The 18,378-nt window shown below is 41.4% G+C and overlaps 1 protein-coding gene across 2 annotated transcripts in view; it reads right to left on the reverse strand.

Annotated features, from left to right (window-relative positions):
* Positions 1-15,561: 15,561 nt before the first annotated feature.
* Positions 15,562-18,378, reverse strand: part of cdkal1 (CDK5 regulatory subunit associated protein 1 like 1) — a 323,608-nt gene continuing 320,791 nt past the window's right edge. For both annotated transcript variants that reach the window (XM_062980661.1, XM_062980662.1), the window contains exon 15: positions 15,562-16,170. In XM_062980661.1, the coding sequence (XP_062836731.1) occupies positions 15,979-16,170 (192 nt within the window). In that variant the 3' untranslated portion in view covers positions 15,562-15,978. The remainder of the gene's footprint in view (positions 16,171-18,378) is intronic.

The raw sequence follows: 18,378 nt of genomic DNA on the forward strand, positions 1-18,378 counted from the left end.
TTGCTGATCAAACGGTCAGTGGTTTGAATCCGGGGAGCGAGATGAGCTCCTGCTGTTAGTCCCAGCTTCGGCCAACTTAGCCATTCGAAAACATGCAAATCAATAAGTACTGCTTTGGTGAGAATGTAACGATGCTCCATGCAATCATGCCAACTACATGACCATGGAGGGGTCTACGGTCAATGCCGGCTGATGAGCACCAACCCCCAGAGTCGGGCACGACTAGACGTAATGTCAGGGAAAAACCTTTACCTTATCATGTTAGTCCCCCTTTCTCCACATAACCTGAAATGCTGATATCTGAATTGGACTGACCTATTTGGGTGGAGTTAAGCTTTATCTATCCAAAATTAAAAGAACCAGCATAATGTAGTGGGCTTTTAGTATTGGACTCCCTGGGAAACCAGGGTTAGATGCTCAGCCATGAAAACCCATTGGATGACCTTGGCCAAGTTACAGCCTCAGAGGAAGGCAAACTCTCTCTGAACATACCTTACCAAGAAAACTCTGTGATAATTTTGTCTTAGGGTCATTTTAAGTAAAAAATGAAACAAAGCCAAACAACACAACGTTCTAGGTGGGTGAATATCTCCTGCCCTTTTTGTTACATCTTCAAACTACATGAACCACAAGCTTGTCTCTTACTGTGAGTGACATGCACTTGGATATATTCATGACAGCTATTTATAAGTGGTTGCATTTGCACAACAGTACACAGAAACAACACTGTTCTGCATGCATTATTTTTCTCCCTGCTTTCAAAACAAAGACATAAAAACCAAAAAATACTTTATGTATCACTTCTTGCTTCCAACTTTAGACTAATTTTGCAAGGATAAAAATGTCAGCACTGAAATTGAAATCTAGAGGAGGCATAGATGTGAAGAACAGGAAAGGAATGTCACAGCAAGAGCAATTCCCTCCTTCTGGGCTGCCAATATATTTTTTCTCATGCGAGGCAACAGCGACGTTTCAGCCTCTTAAAGAGTGTTTGGGAATATTTTTATATTAGCACTCCTGGCAAGGAGTAAAGTGTGTGTGTGTGCAAGGGAATTGTTATACTGAGCATGGGCCTTGGTAATCATGCTGGTTCTTATAACGGCCAAGACTCATGCAAATTCCAGCTCGCAGCAGGAGCAGCTGCGTGAAAAAGGAAACTTTTGATATGTCAATATGATTACAGTTTAAAGGAAACTCAAAACAACTTCACATCCTCTTTAATCTGATTTTGCCCTGGTTTAGGCAAAGTCAGGGGATATTCCATAGGTTGTTGGAAGCTCCAGAATATCCTGGGGCATTGTAGCAGTTTGGGAGAGCTGGACTGGGTCCAATTCAGCCTGATCCTATGTCCAGATGGACACCGCCACCATCACTTGACCATGGGTCAATCTGTATATTGTATTCACATACAGGAGCAGTAGGCCTATCCTAAGACACTTTAAGCTTGCCAGGTAAAATAAGGGTTTAATGGTTGTATAGAAGTGGGCATTTCAGCAGGTGTGGCTTGTCACACTTTGGGCCCTTCCACGCAGTCATATAACATTATTTTACCTCTTGCACTAAAAGTTGTGTTTCCTTCTCCTGCTCTAGAAAATATAGCAGCACTGAAAGAAAGAAAAGGAAAGAGGGAGGTCACATCATTATGAACCTGTGATCCTGCCTATCGTAAAGTATATTTATTTATTTTTCATACTTCTATCCCGCCCCTCTCACCCTGAAGGGAACTCAGGATGGCCTCACAACCGGCAGCAATTCGATGCCCGAGATACAAATTCCAAAAATAACAATTACAATTAAAATCAAACATTAAAACATAAATTATTAAAACAGCAATTAAAATCATGCAAGCTCAAAATCGTAGTCCAGAATCAGTCCATTAGTCAACACTTTAAAAGTCCTCAATTATATCTGGTATAATAAAAGAAAAACAGAAAAAAACTTTAGTAACCATTTTATAAGAGTTGCCTTAATTAAGGTATGGGAAAAATATAACAGGCAGATTTTACAGCAACCCCCCCGCCCCCCGGATATCAGCCATCGAAGCCAAACATAAAAGAGAACTAGGTAAAGAGAATTGGTTAACATACCAACAAATATTTAAAAAGAACAACAATAATGAATTCACAATTGAAACACAAACAGAAATAAAACATATGAACAAATTTCTTGGTATCAATATTATCAAATACAAGCGTGTTACAAAGAAGATAAAAAAGGGTTTTACTCAAGACCATGGAGTATGGGAAAATATAATGCAAAATGATAAGAAACTAATAAAAATATTATATCAACAGCTATTGAATTGGGCCACAGAAGACGAACAAATCAAGGAATGCATGGTAAAGTGGGCAAAAGATATAGGCCACAGTTTACATTTGGACCACTGGGAAGAAATATGGAAGAAAAAATTAAAAGACACTGCTGCAATAGAGCTAAGGGAAAATTGGTATAAGATGCAGTACAGGTGGTACTACACCCCTGAAAAGCTAGCAAAAATTAATAAAAAGAGCTCCAATCTATGTTGGAAATCTGGAAAGAAAATAGGGACTTTGTTTCACCAATGGTGGACTTGTGAGAAACTAAAAGAATACTGGAAGACAATACACCAAATGACACAAGAAATTATAGGCGTGAAATTCAAACTGGAACCAGAAATGTATTTATTAGGATTTACAAACTCAAAATTAAACAAAAATGAAGATAAATTATTTTTTCATTTAAGCACAGCGGCCAGACTCACACTAGCAAGATTTTGGAAAGGGAAAAGAATTCCAACTTCTGATGAATGGCTAATGAAAATATTAGATACAATACAAATGGACAATTTAACATATAAAATAAGAGAAGGGAAAAATAAAACAGATTGGACAAACTTCTCAAAGTTCATAAAAAAGAAAAATGGATTTTACTATAGACTTAAAGGTAAAGGTTTCCCCTGACGCTAAGTCCAGTTGTATCCGACTCTGGGGGTTGGTGCTCATCTCCATTTCTAAGCCGAAGAGCCGAAGACACCGCCAAGGTCATGTGGCTGGCATGACTGCATGGAATGCTGTTACCTTCCCGCCGGAGCGGTACCTATTGATCTACTCACATTTGCATGTTTTTGAACTGCTAGGTTGGCAGAAGCTGGAGCTAACAGTGGGCGCTCATTCCGCTCCCTGGATTTGAATGTGGGACCTTTTGGTCTGCAAGTTCAGCAGCTCAGCGCTTTAACACACTGAGCCACCGGAGGCTCCATAGACTTATTCTGGATATAAAAAAATGGAGTATCCAAAAGGAGGCGAGATAAAATGACAAATAATTCGTGAAGAAAGAATTTCTTCGAACCGAAGATGGGAAGTCAAATTGCACTTTTTTTCTTCTCCCTTTTATTTTGAACCTCTTGCCCCTCTACTGCTTTGCTCTCTCACCCTTTCTTGCATTATATTCAATATGTTCCTCCACTTTCGATGTATTATATCAACAGAAAATGAATAAAAATTATACAAAAAAATTACTGCACTGCTATAATTATTGCTCAAATGCTTGGTCCCATAACCATGGCTTAAGTTTTTTTCCTAAAAGGCAGGATGGAGGGGGCTGTTTTGATTTCATTGGGGAGGATGTTCCACAGACAATGGGCCACCACTGAGAAGGCCCTGTCTCTCGTCCCCACCGGTCATGCTTGCAAGGGTGGTGGGACTGAGAGCAGAGCCTCCCACGACAATCTTAACTTTCAAGGTGGGTCATAGAGGGAGATACGTTTGGACAGGTAAACTGGGCCAGAACTGTTTAGGACTTTATAGGCTAAAGCCAGCACTTTGAATTGTGCTCGGTAGCAAACCGGCAGCCAGTGGAGCCGACGTAACAGGGGGGTGGTATGCTCTCTGTACGCCGCTTCGGTGAGCAACCTGGACCAATTGAAGCTTCTGAGCAGTCTTCAAAGGCAACTTCACATAGAGCGCGTTGCAGTAATCTATACGGGATGTAACCAGAGTGTGGACCACTGTGGCCAAGTCAGGCTTCCCAAGGTACGGGCACAGCTGGCACATAAGTTTGAGTTGTACAAAAGCTCCCCTGGCCACTGCTGAAACCTGGGGTTCCAGGCTCAACAATGAGTCCAGGATCACTCCCAAGCTGCAATGTACACCCCTATTCAGGATGTAACAAGAGCGTGGACCACTGTGTTTTTGGTATTCATAATACCAAAACATGAAAAGCCTATATAGTAGAGTCTCACTTATCCAACACTCGCTTATCCAACGTTCTGGATTATCCAACGCATTTTTGTAGTCAATGTTTTCAATACATCGTGATATTTTGGTGCTAAATTCGTAAATACAGTAATTACTACATAGCATTACTGCGTATTGAACTACGTTTTCTGTCAAATTTGTTTTGGTGTTTGATTTGTAAAATCATAACCTAATTTGATGTTAAATAGGCTTGTCCTTAATCTCTCCTTATTATCACCATATTCGCTTATCCAACGTTCCGCCGGTCCGTTTACGTTGGATAAGCGAGACTCTACTGTAGTAGATCAGCTGCTCTTCTTAGTAACAACTCCCAGATGCAATCACTCTCATGCCCAGGAAATGCTGGGAAAGGCTTGGAGAGCCATAGCATTTATTTTGGCTTGAGAAAACTTGCTACCTCAGGGAGAGAAATAAGCAATGTGGTCACCCAGCAGAAAGCTGCAATTTCACATTCATCCCACCAAGACAAAGATATTGGCCTCTCAAACAAAAAAAAAACTGCAGTAGGGCCACAGCTACATTATGTCGGCAAAATTTAAGATTGGAATGAGATGAAATTATATGCTATTAATATAATTTGTCCTTATCAATGCATGCTAGGGCAGAAGGCATTTAGTTTATTTTGTCCCATTCCCTCTTGCACTGAGCTTAAAGACATTTAAGCAGTACATTACCAGTATTTAGAATTTCAAAAAATATGTTTTGCTTCTCATAAAAATGCAGACTCGTAAACAGAGCTTCTCCAGTAAGTTCCCTGTGCAAGACTCCTAAACATAAATGGAGCTCTCAGGCCCAATTTGCAAGGCACCTCCCAAATCATACAGCTCTGGCTTCCATTTATAAAGCACCATTTGCACAGCTCTCAAAAGTGTACTTGCAAACTATTCATAAAATGCCCCAAATCAAACCATAAACAAAATATTTAATACCCAGCAGACAGAAATCCATGCCACAAAAAAAGGGAATTGGCGGATAGGGATATGAAACATTCTTTTACATGTTTCCCCATTCTTTTACTTGTTTCATGTTTAACCATGGAATAAAAAAGCAATTTAAGAAGTTAAAACAACTATTTAAGGAGGGGATGAAAATAGAAAATAAAGCACTGAAAATAAATCTGTTCAAAGGGCATCCCATCTCTCCTATCTAATGGCCAGTCTGTTGCCGTTTTAAATCTAATATTTCAAAGCAAAACGAGAATATCCCAAAAGAAAACCACATACCTGATGGCCCATTGTTTCTTTATAATCATAGAAGTACTCCTATGTGATTATTATAGGACAGAGATTTCTTTTTTCCGTGTGTATTGTCCATCCACATTTACATGGCACTTAACACAGTGCTGCTATTCTTGCCATTCTTCTTTAGCAGCGCCATCTGGTTTCTCTGATATTTAAGTGGGAAGGACTATGTAGTTTTCAGAAGCCGCATTCTCTCACAGTGTGAAGTCTTACAGATAATTGGGGAAAACTAGACCCTTGAACAGCCTCGCTGGGAAACAGAGGCCCGGCCGCCAAGGAAGATGGTGTGCAGCTGTCAGAATCCTGCTGTCTAATGGCAGTCCTTCAGGATCGGATCCACTTCAGCCCTGCAGGAAGCCCTTGTATAGCCCATGCCTGGAAATTGTTGGAGGCTCTGCTAAAACCCCAGGCTTCATTCACTCGGTGAAGACACCTGTGAGACTGGAAACAGCACAGCAGAAGGCTTCAATTGGGATGTCGCCTGCAGCTATGCTCAGAGCTTGGGGCAGCTATTCGAGAATTAGTTGGAAGTTTTCCTCCACTTTGATTCTCAACAAAAAAGAAGCGATTTAATCATTCTGACCCATATTTTACGAATCAAAACTAGTTGGGTGTCAAATCTGAATATGGCCAGACCCCATGTCTGCAGGAAATATTTATTTACAGTATTTATATTCCGCCCTTCTCACCCTGAAGGAGACTCAGGATCACAATGTACATATACATGAAGGATCACAATGTACATATACATGGCAAACATTCAATGCCATTAGACATACAACATAGAGACCGAGACAACGACACAGAGGCAATTTAACATTTTCCAGCTTCCGGCTTCATGAGGGTATACTCAATTCCAGCCACAGGGGGGAGCTAACACTTCATCATCCACTTTGACACTGAGTCCTTGATGAAATGCTTCTTCATTCTTCTGCACGCTGTTGGACGATTTTTATGGTGACATAAATTAGTTAAATTAGCCTCCCCACATAAGCGGTACCTACATTTCCTAGTTGATAGATGCAACTATCTTTCAGGTTGCTATTTTATTGGTCGCGTACTTTAAAGTTACAGACAATGTGATTGCTTTTTTTTTCCATGTCAGGAGCAACCGGAGTTGCTTCTGGAGTGAGAGAATTGGCCAATTGCAAGGATGTTGCCCGGGGATGCCCGGATGTTTTGATGTTTTACCATCCTTGTGGGAGGCTTCTCTCATGTCTCTGCATGGAGCTGGAGCTGAAAGAGGGAGCTCATCCATGCTCTCCCCAGGTGGGATTCGAACCTGGCAGCTTTCAGGTCAGCAACCCAACCTTCAAGTCGCGAGGCTTTTATCCCCTAGGCCACCGGAGGCTCCAATGTGATTGCTGTTGTGCACTTTTGGTCTAAAACTATTTAGCTGTTTGTGATTTCTTTATTTTATCACTTTTAAACTTATTTATTATGCAATGCTTTGACACAAAATAAATAAGGTCGGGCACTCAATCCGATCCGGACTGGTTCGGTCAGTAGTGATTTATTGCAGCTGGCTACTAACCAGCTGCGCCACAGGCCGGCACATCTGGACTGTGGTTATGTTAAACTATTGATGCAACCAAAAGCCACTGAATGATCTCACTTCCAATCCCAACGCACCATAGAGTTGCCTTAGAAGACCTGGAGATTCCTCTCTAGAAATTTGTTATGTCATTTAAGGCAACTCTATGGCAAAGTCTGGGGTAAGTATTTATTTACTTATTTGCAATATTTCTATACCGCTTTTCTCTACCTCGAAGGGGACTCAAGGCGGCTTTACATAAAAGGCAGCTATTCGATGCCTTGACAACAATACAGCATTAAAAGACATTTAAAAATAATAGAATACAAGTAAAACAAGTAAAAGAATAGAATACAAGTGAAACAATTAAAAACATTAAAAACCATATAGTCATAGTTGATCACACACCATATGGGTTCTGTGTTCAAGGGGGCCTTACGGTATTGTGTTTGCGCAGTGCCTTTTCTATGTAAACCCAAGCATATGTGGAAGGAGTTGGATGCAAACCAAAGGCATACCTATCCCAAATAATACCTGATTGTCATGAAGATGATAGTTGTTTTAGAAAAATAGCAAAAGAGCAGGAGCAACATGGTACATAATGAGTTCCAAAGCACAGTTAGGCCCTTTCCATTAAATACACAATGGATTATATGGCAGTGTGGACTCAGATAATCCAGTTCAAAGCAGAACTGGATATTCTGGGTCATATGGCTATGTGGAAGGACCTTGAGGCTCATTTAATTTCAGCTTGATTCACACATATGGTGATGCTTGTGCTCCTTGTCGTTATAGGAGTAATTAAAGGCCCTTCCTCACAGGATATCAAGGCAGAAAATCCTACAATACAATACCCAGCTTTGAACTGGGTTATCTGAGTCCATACTGCCATATATCCCAGTTCAAAGTAGATAATGTAGAATTTTATTCAGATGTGTGGAAGGGGCCAAAGGTACAGACAGGAGAGGCAGCCCACATAAGACCGATTTCCTTCAATCTCCCTGAATCAAAAGGTGATGGTTTTAAAATTTCTCTCCTTAAACTGCCTCAGGAGCTAGATGTTTTCTCTTGCTTTCCCTTCTCTGAAGGCAAGTAGACAACTCATGTGGGATCAGTTGGCATAGACCTGGATATTCAAAGAGATGTAGGAGGAGAGGCAACAAGCACATATTCTAGATGAATAGTTTTTACTTGTCGATTACTTGTAAAAACCCAAGAAACCAACCTTTCAGGAGCTCCTTCTTGATATTTCTTTAGTTCATCTTAATGGCCTAAGGCCTACGGAGTTTGTGCTTAGTTGAAAATCTAATGGATTCATTTGAGATGGTTGATACGGAGTGCTGTGAATACCAATAAATTAGGGGCTGCCAACTCAATGCAAGTATGATAAGAGATTTTGCTGCAAAACACAACTACAGTTTGCCTAAGTATTGAATTTCCTTCGAGTCTCTGGAACTGCAATTCTTTCTACTTTCCTGCTAACCATCTTCATGTTTACCTCATCTATTAGACAGGTTGCCTTTGAAGACTGTCAGGAAGTTACAAATAGTCCACCGAGAGGCAGCCAGGTTAATAAGTGGGGCGGCATATAGGCAGCACACAACTCCGATGTTACGGCAGCTCCACTGGCTGCCTCTTTGCTACCAGGCACAATTCAAAGTGCTGGCTTTGGCCTATAAAGCCCTAAACGGCCCCAGCCCAGTTTACCTATCCAGATGCATCTCCTTTATGAACCACCACAAAGACTAAGATCTTCTGGGGAGACCCTGCTTTCGGTTCCGCCACCGTCACAATCACAAGAGACAGGGCCTTCTCAGTGATTGCCCCCTGGCTATGGAACTTCCTCCCTGGTGAGATTAAGTCAGTCCCCTCCCTCCTGTCCTTCAGAAAGATGGTAAAGACCCGGCTGTGGGACCAAGCATTTGGGGCAGTACAACGAGGCAATAATAGGAAACCTACTCCGCTGACCGGAGCCAGCATGGTGTGCCGAGTTGGTTTAAACAGCTGATTTTATAGTAGATATAACTGATTTTAATGTTTGTGTATATTTAGAATTATTTTATGTCCTAGCATGGAGTGCTTGCCGTGTATATGTTGTGCTTTGGGTTTTGTTGATTAGAAGCTTCCCACCGGTGTGGAAATCATCTATTGGACAGATGGCAAGCTATTTAACCTCAGCAGACTAAGAGCCAAAACCAAGGTCACCACAACATCTGTTATAGAACTCTAATATACCGATGACAACGTAGTCTGTGCACACTCAGAAGAAGACCTACAAGCCACTCTAAACACCTTTGCAGAAGCATACGAGAAGCTCGGCCTCTCACTGAACATCGAGAAAACCAAAGTGCTCTTCCAACAGGCACCAGCTAATCCCTCTGCAATGCCAGGAATACAACTTAATGGTGTAACATTAGAAAATGTTGACCATTTCCGCTACCTTGGCAGCCACCTCTCCACAAAAGTCAACATGGGCACTGAAATACAACACCGCTTGAGCTCTGCAAGTGCAGCATTTTTCCAAATGAAGCAGAGAGTGGTTGAGGATAGGGACATCTGTAGAGATACCAAAATGCTTTTTTATAAAGCCATTGTCCTCCCAACCCTGCCAACGTAATGTTGGTGGGCTGGAAAAGAGATTTAAAGATGGGCTTAAAGCCAACCTTAAAAACTGTGGCATAGACACCGAGAACTGGGAAGCCCTGGCCCTTGAGCGCTCTAATTGGAGGTCAGCTGTGACCAGCAGTGCTGCGGAGTTTGAAGAGGCACGAATGGAGGGCTTAAGGGAGAAACATGCCAATACTGTATACAGTATTCCCTCACTACTTCACGGTTCACTTTTTGCGGATTCACTGTTTTGCGGTTTTTCAATAAACTCTAAAAGACTATTATAAACAGTTGATTTTAACGATTGTTTTATTGCTATTGATGTTTTACTGGTATAATTGTTTTATAGTCGTGTTACTGATATTGTTTTATTGGGCTAGGCCCCATGTAAGCCGCCCTGAGTTCCTTCGGGGAGTTGGGGCGGGGTATAAAAATAAAGTTATTATTATAAATAATAAAAAATTACATTTTACAGCCTAAGGAAGGGAGGAAGGAGAAGCCAAAGGGAGAGAAACGGAGCCTAAGTGGCAACGGGAGAAGGAGGCGATTTATCAACACACGATTGGTTGATAAAGACTTGACATAGTGTATAACTATTAAAATAATGTATAAATATTAAAATAAATATAGTGTCCCTACTTTGCGGATTTTCACTTATTGCAGGTGGTCCAGGAACCTAACCCCAGCGATAAGTGAGGGAACACTGTAATAGGAGTACAGTTGTTGAAGGCATTTAACAACAATTAGTACATTATATAGCAGGGGTCCCCAAACTAAGGCCCGGGGGCCAGATGCGGCCCTCCAAGGTCATTTACCTGGCCCCCGCCCTCCGTTATATAATATATTTTTAGATCAGTTTTAATAATATATTATATATACATATAATATTGATAAAAATATTATGTTATACAATATAATACTAATAATAATACCATATAATAATATTAAATTATATGTTATATATTACATATAATATTACAGTACAGTGGCATAGTTCAATATATAGTAATATATAATGCTAATATTGTGCTATGCTAATAATATAATATATTGTTTGTACATACAGCTGCTCTGAGTCCCCTTTGGGGTGAGAAGGGTGGGATATAAATGTAGTAAATAAATAAATGAACAATTTTAGACTCAGGCTCGCCCAAAGTCTGACATGACTTGAAGGCACACAACAACAACAACAACAACAACAGCAATCCTAATTAACTTGACTATCTCATTGGCCAGAAGCAGGTACACACTTTCCATTGAAATCCTGATAGATTTATGTTGGTTAAAATTGTTCTTATATTCAAATATTGTATTGTTCTTTCATTGTTGTTCTTTCATTCTTTCAAATAAGACATGTGCAGTGTGCATAGAAATTTGTTCGTATTTTTTTTCAAATGATAATTCGGCCCCTCAACAGTCTGAAGGATTGTGGACTGGCCCGCTGCTTTAAAAGTTTGAGGAACCCTGTTATATAGGGATGAAATCTTGCACCAATAATTCTCTACCAATATTTGTTGAGGATATAACTAGTCTAAAGCGGTGAAATACAGAAACAAAAGCAAGAGAACCAGATTTCTGATAGAAATGTGCCATATATTCCTAACATATATGCAGGTGGTATCTATAATTTCCAGATTTCAGTCTCACATCTTATTTTGTTGACCTGCCTTTGTTAGGCTTCAGGGCTAATACCTCCTTTTTTATTTGGACTGGGGTCAGCTGTAGACATTTGTCACTTCAAAGAATGTCAAACCACAGTAACTGAATACATATCTATTGTCAAATAGCACCAAAGTATGAAGGAGCAGCGGGTGACAAATCTCACATTGCTAGTGTACCGGAGGATATTTCTCCAGCAGGATGAGTGAGCTAGGCTTTGTGGCACTTCGAATTTTCACATATTATGACAAGCTTTATTCCCTCCACCTTCCCAAAATGTGTAAGGTATTAATTTTTTTAACAGATCATGCATATTAGAAAACATCCTGTGTGTGGGCAGACCCCTGCTGCTCTCCCACATGTATTCAGATGTAGTGGAAATCTGGAGCTTTTTAAGTTGTCAGCCTTGTACACAGGGCACGAGGAATTCTATTTTCACTCATACCACAGTGAGAGATTAGCAGCTTGAAATCACTTTGACAGTTTGTTACTCTATTGCATACTGCAGGGAATTTTAATTCCAACCTGTGAAATTGTAATTGCTTCTCAAAAAGAGGAGAGGGATTCTGGGTAATGGTCACAACCACGCTCTGTATCAGAGTCGCCAGTTGCTGCCACTTTAGATATTACTTGCTGTTATTCAGAAATCACTCCAGCTTTCCATATGGGAAGCTGATCTGGGAAGTGAGACTAAATTAACAGGAACTGTCAGATGTTCTGAAATCGGGAGGCAGAAATGTGACAGAGGTGGCTGAGCTCTCCTCCTAATGTTCTTATTTGTTCTCTCCCCGCACCCCAACTCATGCAGTGTTGTACTTTTCCACATCACATTCTCTGCAAATTAATACTTGATTTACAGCATCGAATGAAAGACTTAAGCAAAAACCCTTCTCAGGCATATTTACAAGAAATAAACAGAAATGATGGAAAGATTGGTCAGAGTGACGATTTCACTGTTCAGACGATGCACAGCAAACTCATTTAGCTATTTTTGTTCCTTGCAGGTGGCTTTTTAATTTTGCTAATCACTTTGTGTAATTTATTCACATGCTTCTCAGATCTGTGGACAGTTCAATCTGTAAGATATAAATGCAGATGTATCGCTAACACATATTAGGCAAAGTGAGTTCGCACTTATTTAGTTGAGTCATCTAGCAATCCTTTCTTGTTAAGGCCGCAGTGTCTTGGAGCTCATTCACCACACATCATGGCTATTTTCTCCTGAGCCAGTAGATTCATCCAGGTTTTGGCTGTAGGAAGCCTTTTGGGTCTTCTTTGGTTGGTGACTATTGACTACTACGTATGGGAGTATTAATATGAGAAGTATGGGAATCAGTGTGAATGCAGACAAGCCAGTGGCCACAATTCTATGTCAGTGGGTTGCTGTGAGTTTTCTGGGCTGTGTGGCCATGTTCCAGAAGCATTCTCTCCTGATGTTTCAACCTCTGAGGATGCCTACCATAGATGCGGGTGAAACATCAGGAGAGAATGCTTCTGGACCATAGCCATACAGCCTGGAAAACTCACAAGCCAGTGATTCCGGCCATGAAAGCCTTCGGCAACACAATTCTATGTCAGTTTATGTGGGGATGTGTCCCAAAGAGCACAGTGGGGCCTGCTTTTCAGTAAACTTGCATAATATTGAACTCAGGTTCCTGATACAATCCCAGAATGATCTGCTCTGAATGTGGACTTCTTTTAAAGCACCTTAGGTCTAACCATGACATCTGAATTTCTGTCTTCAAAACAAAGAATGTTCATCTTGACTTCCTGAGACACATTAGCCAATACTTGATTTAGCCGAGAGGGTCCATGACTCAAGCAGTTACTCATTTAAGACATTATAGATGTCTTAGGCAGAGCAACCTTAATGCACCTGGTAGCTAGGGATTACCGCTACCTCCACTGGTACTCTACACCATTTTTGATAGGAGCCTACTGTATAAACCTTGCTTCATGTTTGCAGTCTCTTGTAAGCCCTGTGAGTCTTCTACAGGAAGCTCCTATTAAAGATGTTGTTGGGCAGCAGTTGAGGCAGCCAGAAGCACCACAAACCACCATGATTGGTTGGCATACTTCCCACCATGGATTTAAATGTGAAGTATTGTATACATTTGAGACTAGGGTGGGTTGAATCCACAAATTATGAGCCGGTGGTTAAGGATGGCGCATTGTACATGATTCTTTAAGATTTCCAAATGTGTTGGACATAAAAGATGAGGTCCAAGTTTCTTGGACCCCAACAATGAGATTTTTCCAGGCTGCAGATTTTTCTAGGCATTCCAGATTTAGGTACAACACACGTGACCATCATTGTTGAAGCAAGAATAGTTGACTTGCTGAACTGGGACCTAAACACCCCTCTGCCACCACCCATGGGCCTCTACTTCTAAGTAATCACACATGGCATTGTGTTTTAATGTGTACGGGTCCCAGGCCAGACTGGCTGCCGGAATTCTTGTTTCAAGACGATTCCAGAAGCACAATATCTTTCCTTCCCTGAAAAAGGCAAGGAGGACCAGAGACACCCACACTAGCCTTGTGTCATCCAGCTCCTTGTTTTCACTGGTTAGGATTGCTCTCAACATGCCTGCCACAGAAAGTGCAGCTGGCTCCTCTCCCTCTTCTAATCCAAACTGTGAAACTCTGCTGAGTGGGCTTCTTGCTCTACCCGGTTGGTCAAGTTGAACAATATAATCTGAATAGGATCTAGGACAGAATTTAAATTTCAAGACTGATGTATTTGTGCTTCTATGAACATTGAAGAAATATATAACAATATAGGCAATATTCATAACTCTGTCTGGTATGGGAAATTTGAATATTTAAGGCAAGAGAAAAAAGATGGCATGCTTATTTTCTGTGGTCCCTGTGCCTCATATGAATGGGCCTGTATATAACCACCACTGGAATGTTTTAGAGCCTTGGCAGGAACTCCACTCTGTCCTTTCTTCCACATATTGCCAATTACACCAATGCCACCTGTATCTCATGGCTCATCCAGACAGGCCCATATTGCGGGATCTGTTTTGGTTTTTACTGGAGGCGTCCAAATGAAGTTTTTTTTTTCTGTGTCAGGAGCAACTTGAGTCGCTTCTGGAGTGAGAGAATTGGCCGTCTGCAAGGACGTTGCCCAGGGGATGCCGGATGTTTTTGATGTTTTTACCATCCTTGTGGGAGGCTTCTCTCATGTCCCCGCATGGAGCTGGAGCTGATAGAGGGAGCTCATCCGCGCTATCCCCGAGTGGGATTCGAACCTGGCAGCTTTCAGGTCAGCAACCCAACCTTCAAGTCACAAGGCTTTAGTCCATTACTACATCGGGGGCTCCCAAATGATGGTAAAAACAAATTAATTCAGAACACACCAATGTTTCCCTAATAGTTTCATATTAATTTGATACTCCATTAGATCCTGGCCATCCTGAAAGACCCAGGTCTAATTGGGTATTGGGCTTGTGGGGACTCAATTCCGGGTGGCCTTCGGACTATTTGCCATCTTGCACCTTTTGAGTTCCTGGAGCCCAAACGTGTGGGATGTTCCCCCAGCCCCAAATTTACCCTTAGTTAAAGTACCTGGCTGCCAAAAATCCCTCCTATCTCCCCTGGTGTGTCATTTTCTCATTCCAGAGGGGCATGAGGAGGGAACTTGGGATTTTAATTGGGATGGCATGTACCCACCCCCCAACCTGGGGAAAGTCCAGGTTTTTTGGATGGTATGATGGAAATCCGTGCCAAAGCGGGTTTTTTAAATCCGCTTTGGTGTAGATTTTCGTCCTGTCTAGAAGCACCTTCAGCTTCTCTTTATGTATGATAAGAGCAACACCATCTAAAGTGTCCTCCTAAGTTCAGCTGAGTATTTTACTCTGTTCCTTAGTCTCGTCATACTCCATCTACATAATTGTAGTATTTATAACAGACTTTTGCCCTAAGAATTTTAGATAGGGTATTTTTAATGCACTGGATCCTATTAGAGCTTAGAACAGTGGTTCTCAACCCGGGGTCCCCAAATGTTTTTGGCCTTCAACTCCCAGAAATCCTAACAGCTGGTAAACTGGATGGAATTTCTCGGAGTTGTAGGCCAAAAACATCTGGGGCCTCAGGTTAAGAACCACTGGCTTAGAAGCTAAGCTCTGATTAGTGCTTGATGGAAGACAAGGTGCTGTCGACTGAATTTTAGAGAACGGGACTGGGAAAACCACTTACGCATATGTCTTACCCAAGGAAACCCATTGAAAAGCTCACAAAAGGCAAATACACATACAATTGAATACAATAAAGACATGCATAAAGTAAAAAGAGGTTTAATAAGGATTGCCGTACAAGAGGATGATCAATTACTTTGCCCTAAGGAAAAATATTTTAATAATTTAATTTTCTACAAACTTACGCCTATACGTAGGCAATAATGAAAACTGCACAATTTTCACAAGTGCCACGCAGAGACAAATATATCATGTAAATATAATACATATATATATCCAGAAGTTCAGAAAATGAAAAATTGAGATGTGGAAGTCATTAGAACACACCAATAATTTGATCTTAAAAATCTAACCAAAGAAAGAACTTATGCCAAGTCTAAGCAGACTCTTATCCAGGTTGCGATGATCAGATAAGGCCTTGGAATACAAATGATCACCCAATGTTCAACGATGACCTTTTCGGTGTCTTGATGAAATCATGATCCAGTTTGGACTCTCTCTTAAACCCCTCCATAGTAAAAGGCAACCAGGACTGCAAGAAGAGCCACACTCAATGGAAGCAGCTTGAATAAACCTCCCCCTTGTTGCCAAGGCAACTGCATTGCCATCCTGTGGCTCAGTGGTACTTTTTGCCTCTCAGCAGATGGACGGGCTTTCGCTTCCGAGCCATTCTCCAGTGCATGTCTGAACTCCTGTGGAGAAATGCAGAAATTAAATTGAGAAGAGGTGCAAAGAACATTTGGCGTGGATCGAGTACAAAAGACATTTTCCTTCAACTCTGAAGAAGCCAGTCCCTCTTGCACCCTCGAATAAATTACAGAATGAAATTCAATGGTACAAAACAAAAGGGCCAATGCCGCTGCTACGTGGAAACCAGCCTGTTCAGTTAAATTAACTGCCAAAGCAATAAAGCTGTTAAGTTCGTTTTGGACGAAAATCCCCACTGGTTATATATTGAAGTCATGCCAATTAATTTCAGGTCTGTATTTTCTTTGCTGCAAAAGGCAAACCTGTAGTGATAAAGGGGTCCGGCGGCACGTCTGCCTTTCCCACTGCACTGCACCACTACATCCGATGCTTGTCTTATTGTCCCACAGGATGCAAACTCAGCGGTGTGCTCACATCTTCTCTACAGTTCTTGCTCCATCTCTCTCAGGAGGTGGCTGCACTAAAGCATTCACCCTATCGATCATGTTCAGAGTAAATATTTCCACCCAGGGCAGGGGCTGAAACTGTATGGCTCTTCAGGTATTTCTGGATTGCAGTTCCCAGTTCTTTGAGTCAACGGTAAGGAAATCTGGGAGGCGCAGTTCAACATGGGCCAGACAAATCCCTTCCCCGATGTAGGGAAAAATAAAAATGGAAAAGCATAGGGTGAATGTGGGCGTATCTCTTTTACTATATGAAAACAAGGTGTTGCAGGTATAGTGGGAAACCATGGTTCTTGTTTCCTAGCAACTGAAATATTTCCGAATGCAATGATTTCAGGTGGCTTATTTTATATTTCCCCCTTACAAATGCCATAGTGGGTGAAATTCAGGTGGCCTTTAATCACTCTTTCTGATTTTTACTGCTCGAACAGACAAATATGGACAACCTCTCTGAGAATAAAGAGCTTACTGTTGTTTTCCACAGTGCCCTCCATATGCCCTACCCTTAGGGGAAAAAAGGAATACAAGATAAAAACCTTCTGGCACCATCATGAATCTGAGCAAAGGTAACACAGCTGCTTTTCTCCCCATTATTTTATTACGGAACATGTCTGGGGCTGCATCTACACTGCAGAATTAATGTGGTTTGACAGCACTTTAACTGGGCTGTTGTATGTTTTCTGGGCTTTAACTGCTGTGGCTCTATGCTATGGAATCCTGGGAATTGCAGTTTGGTGAGGTACCAGCACTATTTGGCAGAGAAGGCTAAAGACCTTGTAAAACTACACATCCTGTTAGTCAATAGCATTAAACCATGCCAGTTAAAGTGGTTTCAAACTGCATTCATTCTATAGCGTAATGCACTCTGGGTCATTTGTCAAGCCCAGGGACTTATTTTAAGGCATGGAGCGGCCCATGCGGGAATGTCTGTTTGAAGCCCTTTGCACAAGTGGTCAGTGGCATGAATTGAGATTTGTGAAATGTAGCTAACAGGCCCTGCATTGAATGGCTGCCATTTATGTTGTAAGCCGCCCCAAGTCCCCAAGGGGAGGTGGGACAGGGTATATATAAAGTTGACTTGACTTGACTGCTTAGCCATGAGGTTCACTAGGTGGTACTTTGGGATAGTCATTGACTCTCAGTTTAGCCTTCCTCTTGGGGTTCTTGTAAGGATACAGTGGAGAACAGAAGGGTATTATTAGAATGACTGAATACAAGTGGGCTGGGATGTAACTATTAGCAGAATTTTTTGTGGTCCCCCCCCTCTAGGTTTATTGTACTAGTGGGATTCTGCAAGGAATGACTTGGCAACAAAGCAGTAAGGTTAATGTGACCTCCTCCTTGCATTAGCCCCCCACATAGTGAGGTCTGGAACAATTGCCCCCTGTAGCACCCCACCCCGCCCCCTTACCCTGATTATATCTCTTTACAATGTAAATTCTTGCATCACAGCTCACCTATCATTTTAGCAAGGTTTCATTATATTTAACTATAGCATGCTTAGTCACATCTCTACTGAAAGAAGGTAGCCAATGTTCACATTGTCAGTATGAAAATATTGTAATCCATAAACTCCTCCTTATTAAATATAACCATCTCCCCAATCAGTAAGGTATATTTATTTCTGTTGGATTAGGGTTGTATGTGTATGAAATGTAAATCAAGTGTTTTCTGCTGTTTTGCAAGAGCATGTGTTTTAGTAATGAAATAGTTAACAGCAGGCTAGTTTTGACTGACAGCCTGTTGTGA

The sequence above is a fragment of the Anolis carolinensis genome, chromosome 4 (assembly GCF_035594765.1).
Source record: "Anolis carolinensis isolate JA03-04 chromosome 4, rAnoCar3.1.pri, whole genome shotgun sequence".
In the NCBI taxonomy this organism is placed as follows: Eukaryota; Metazoa; Chordata; class Lepidosauria; order Squamata; family Dactyloidae; genus Anolis; species Anolis carolinensis.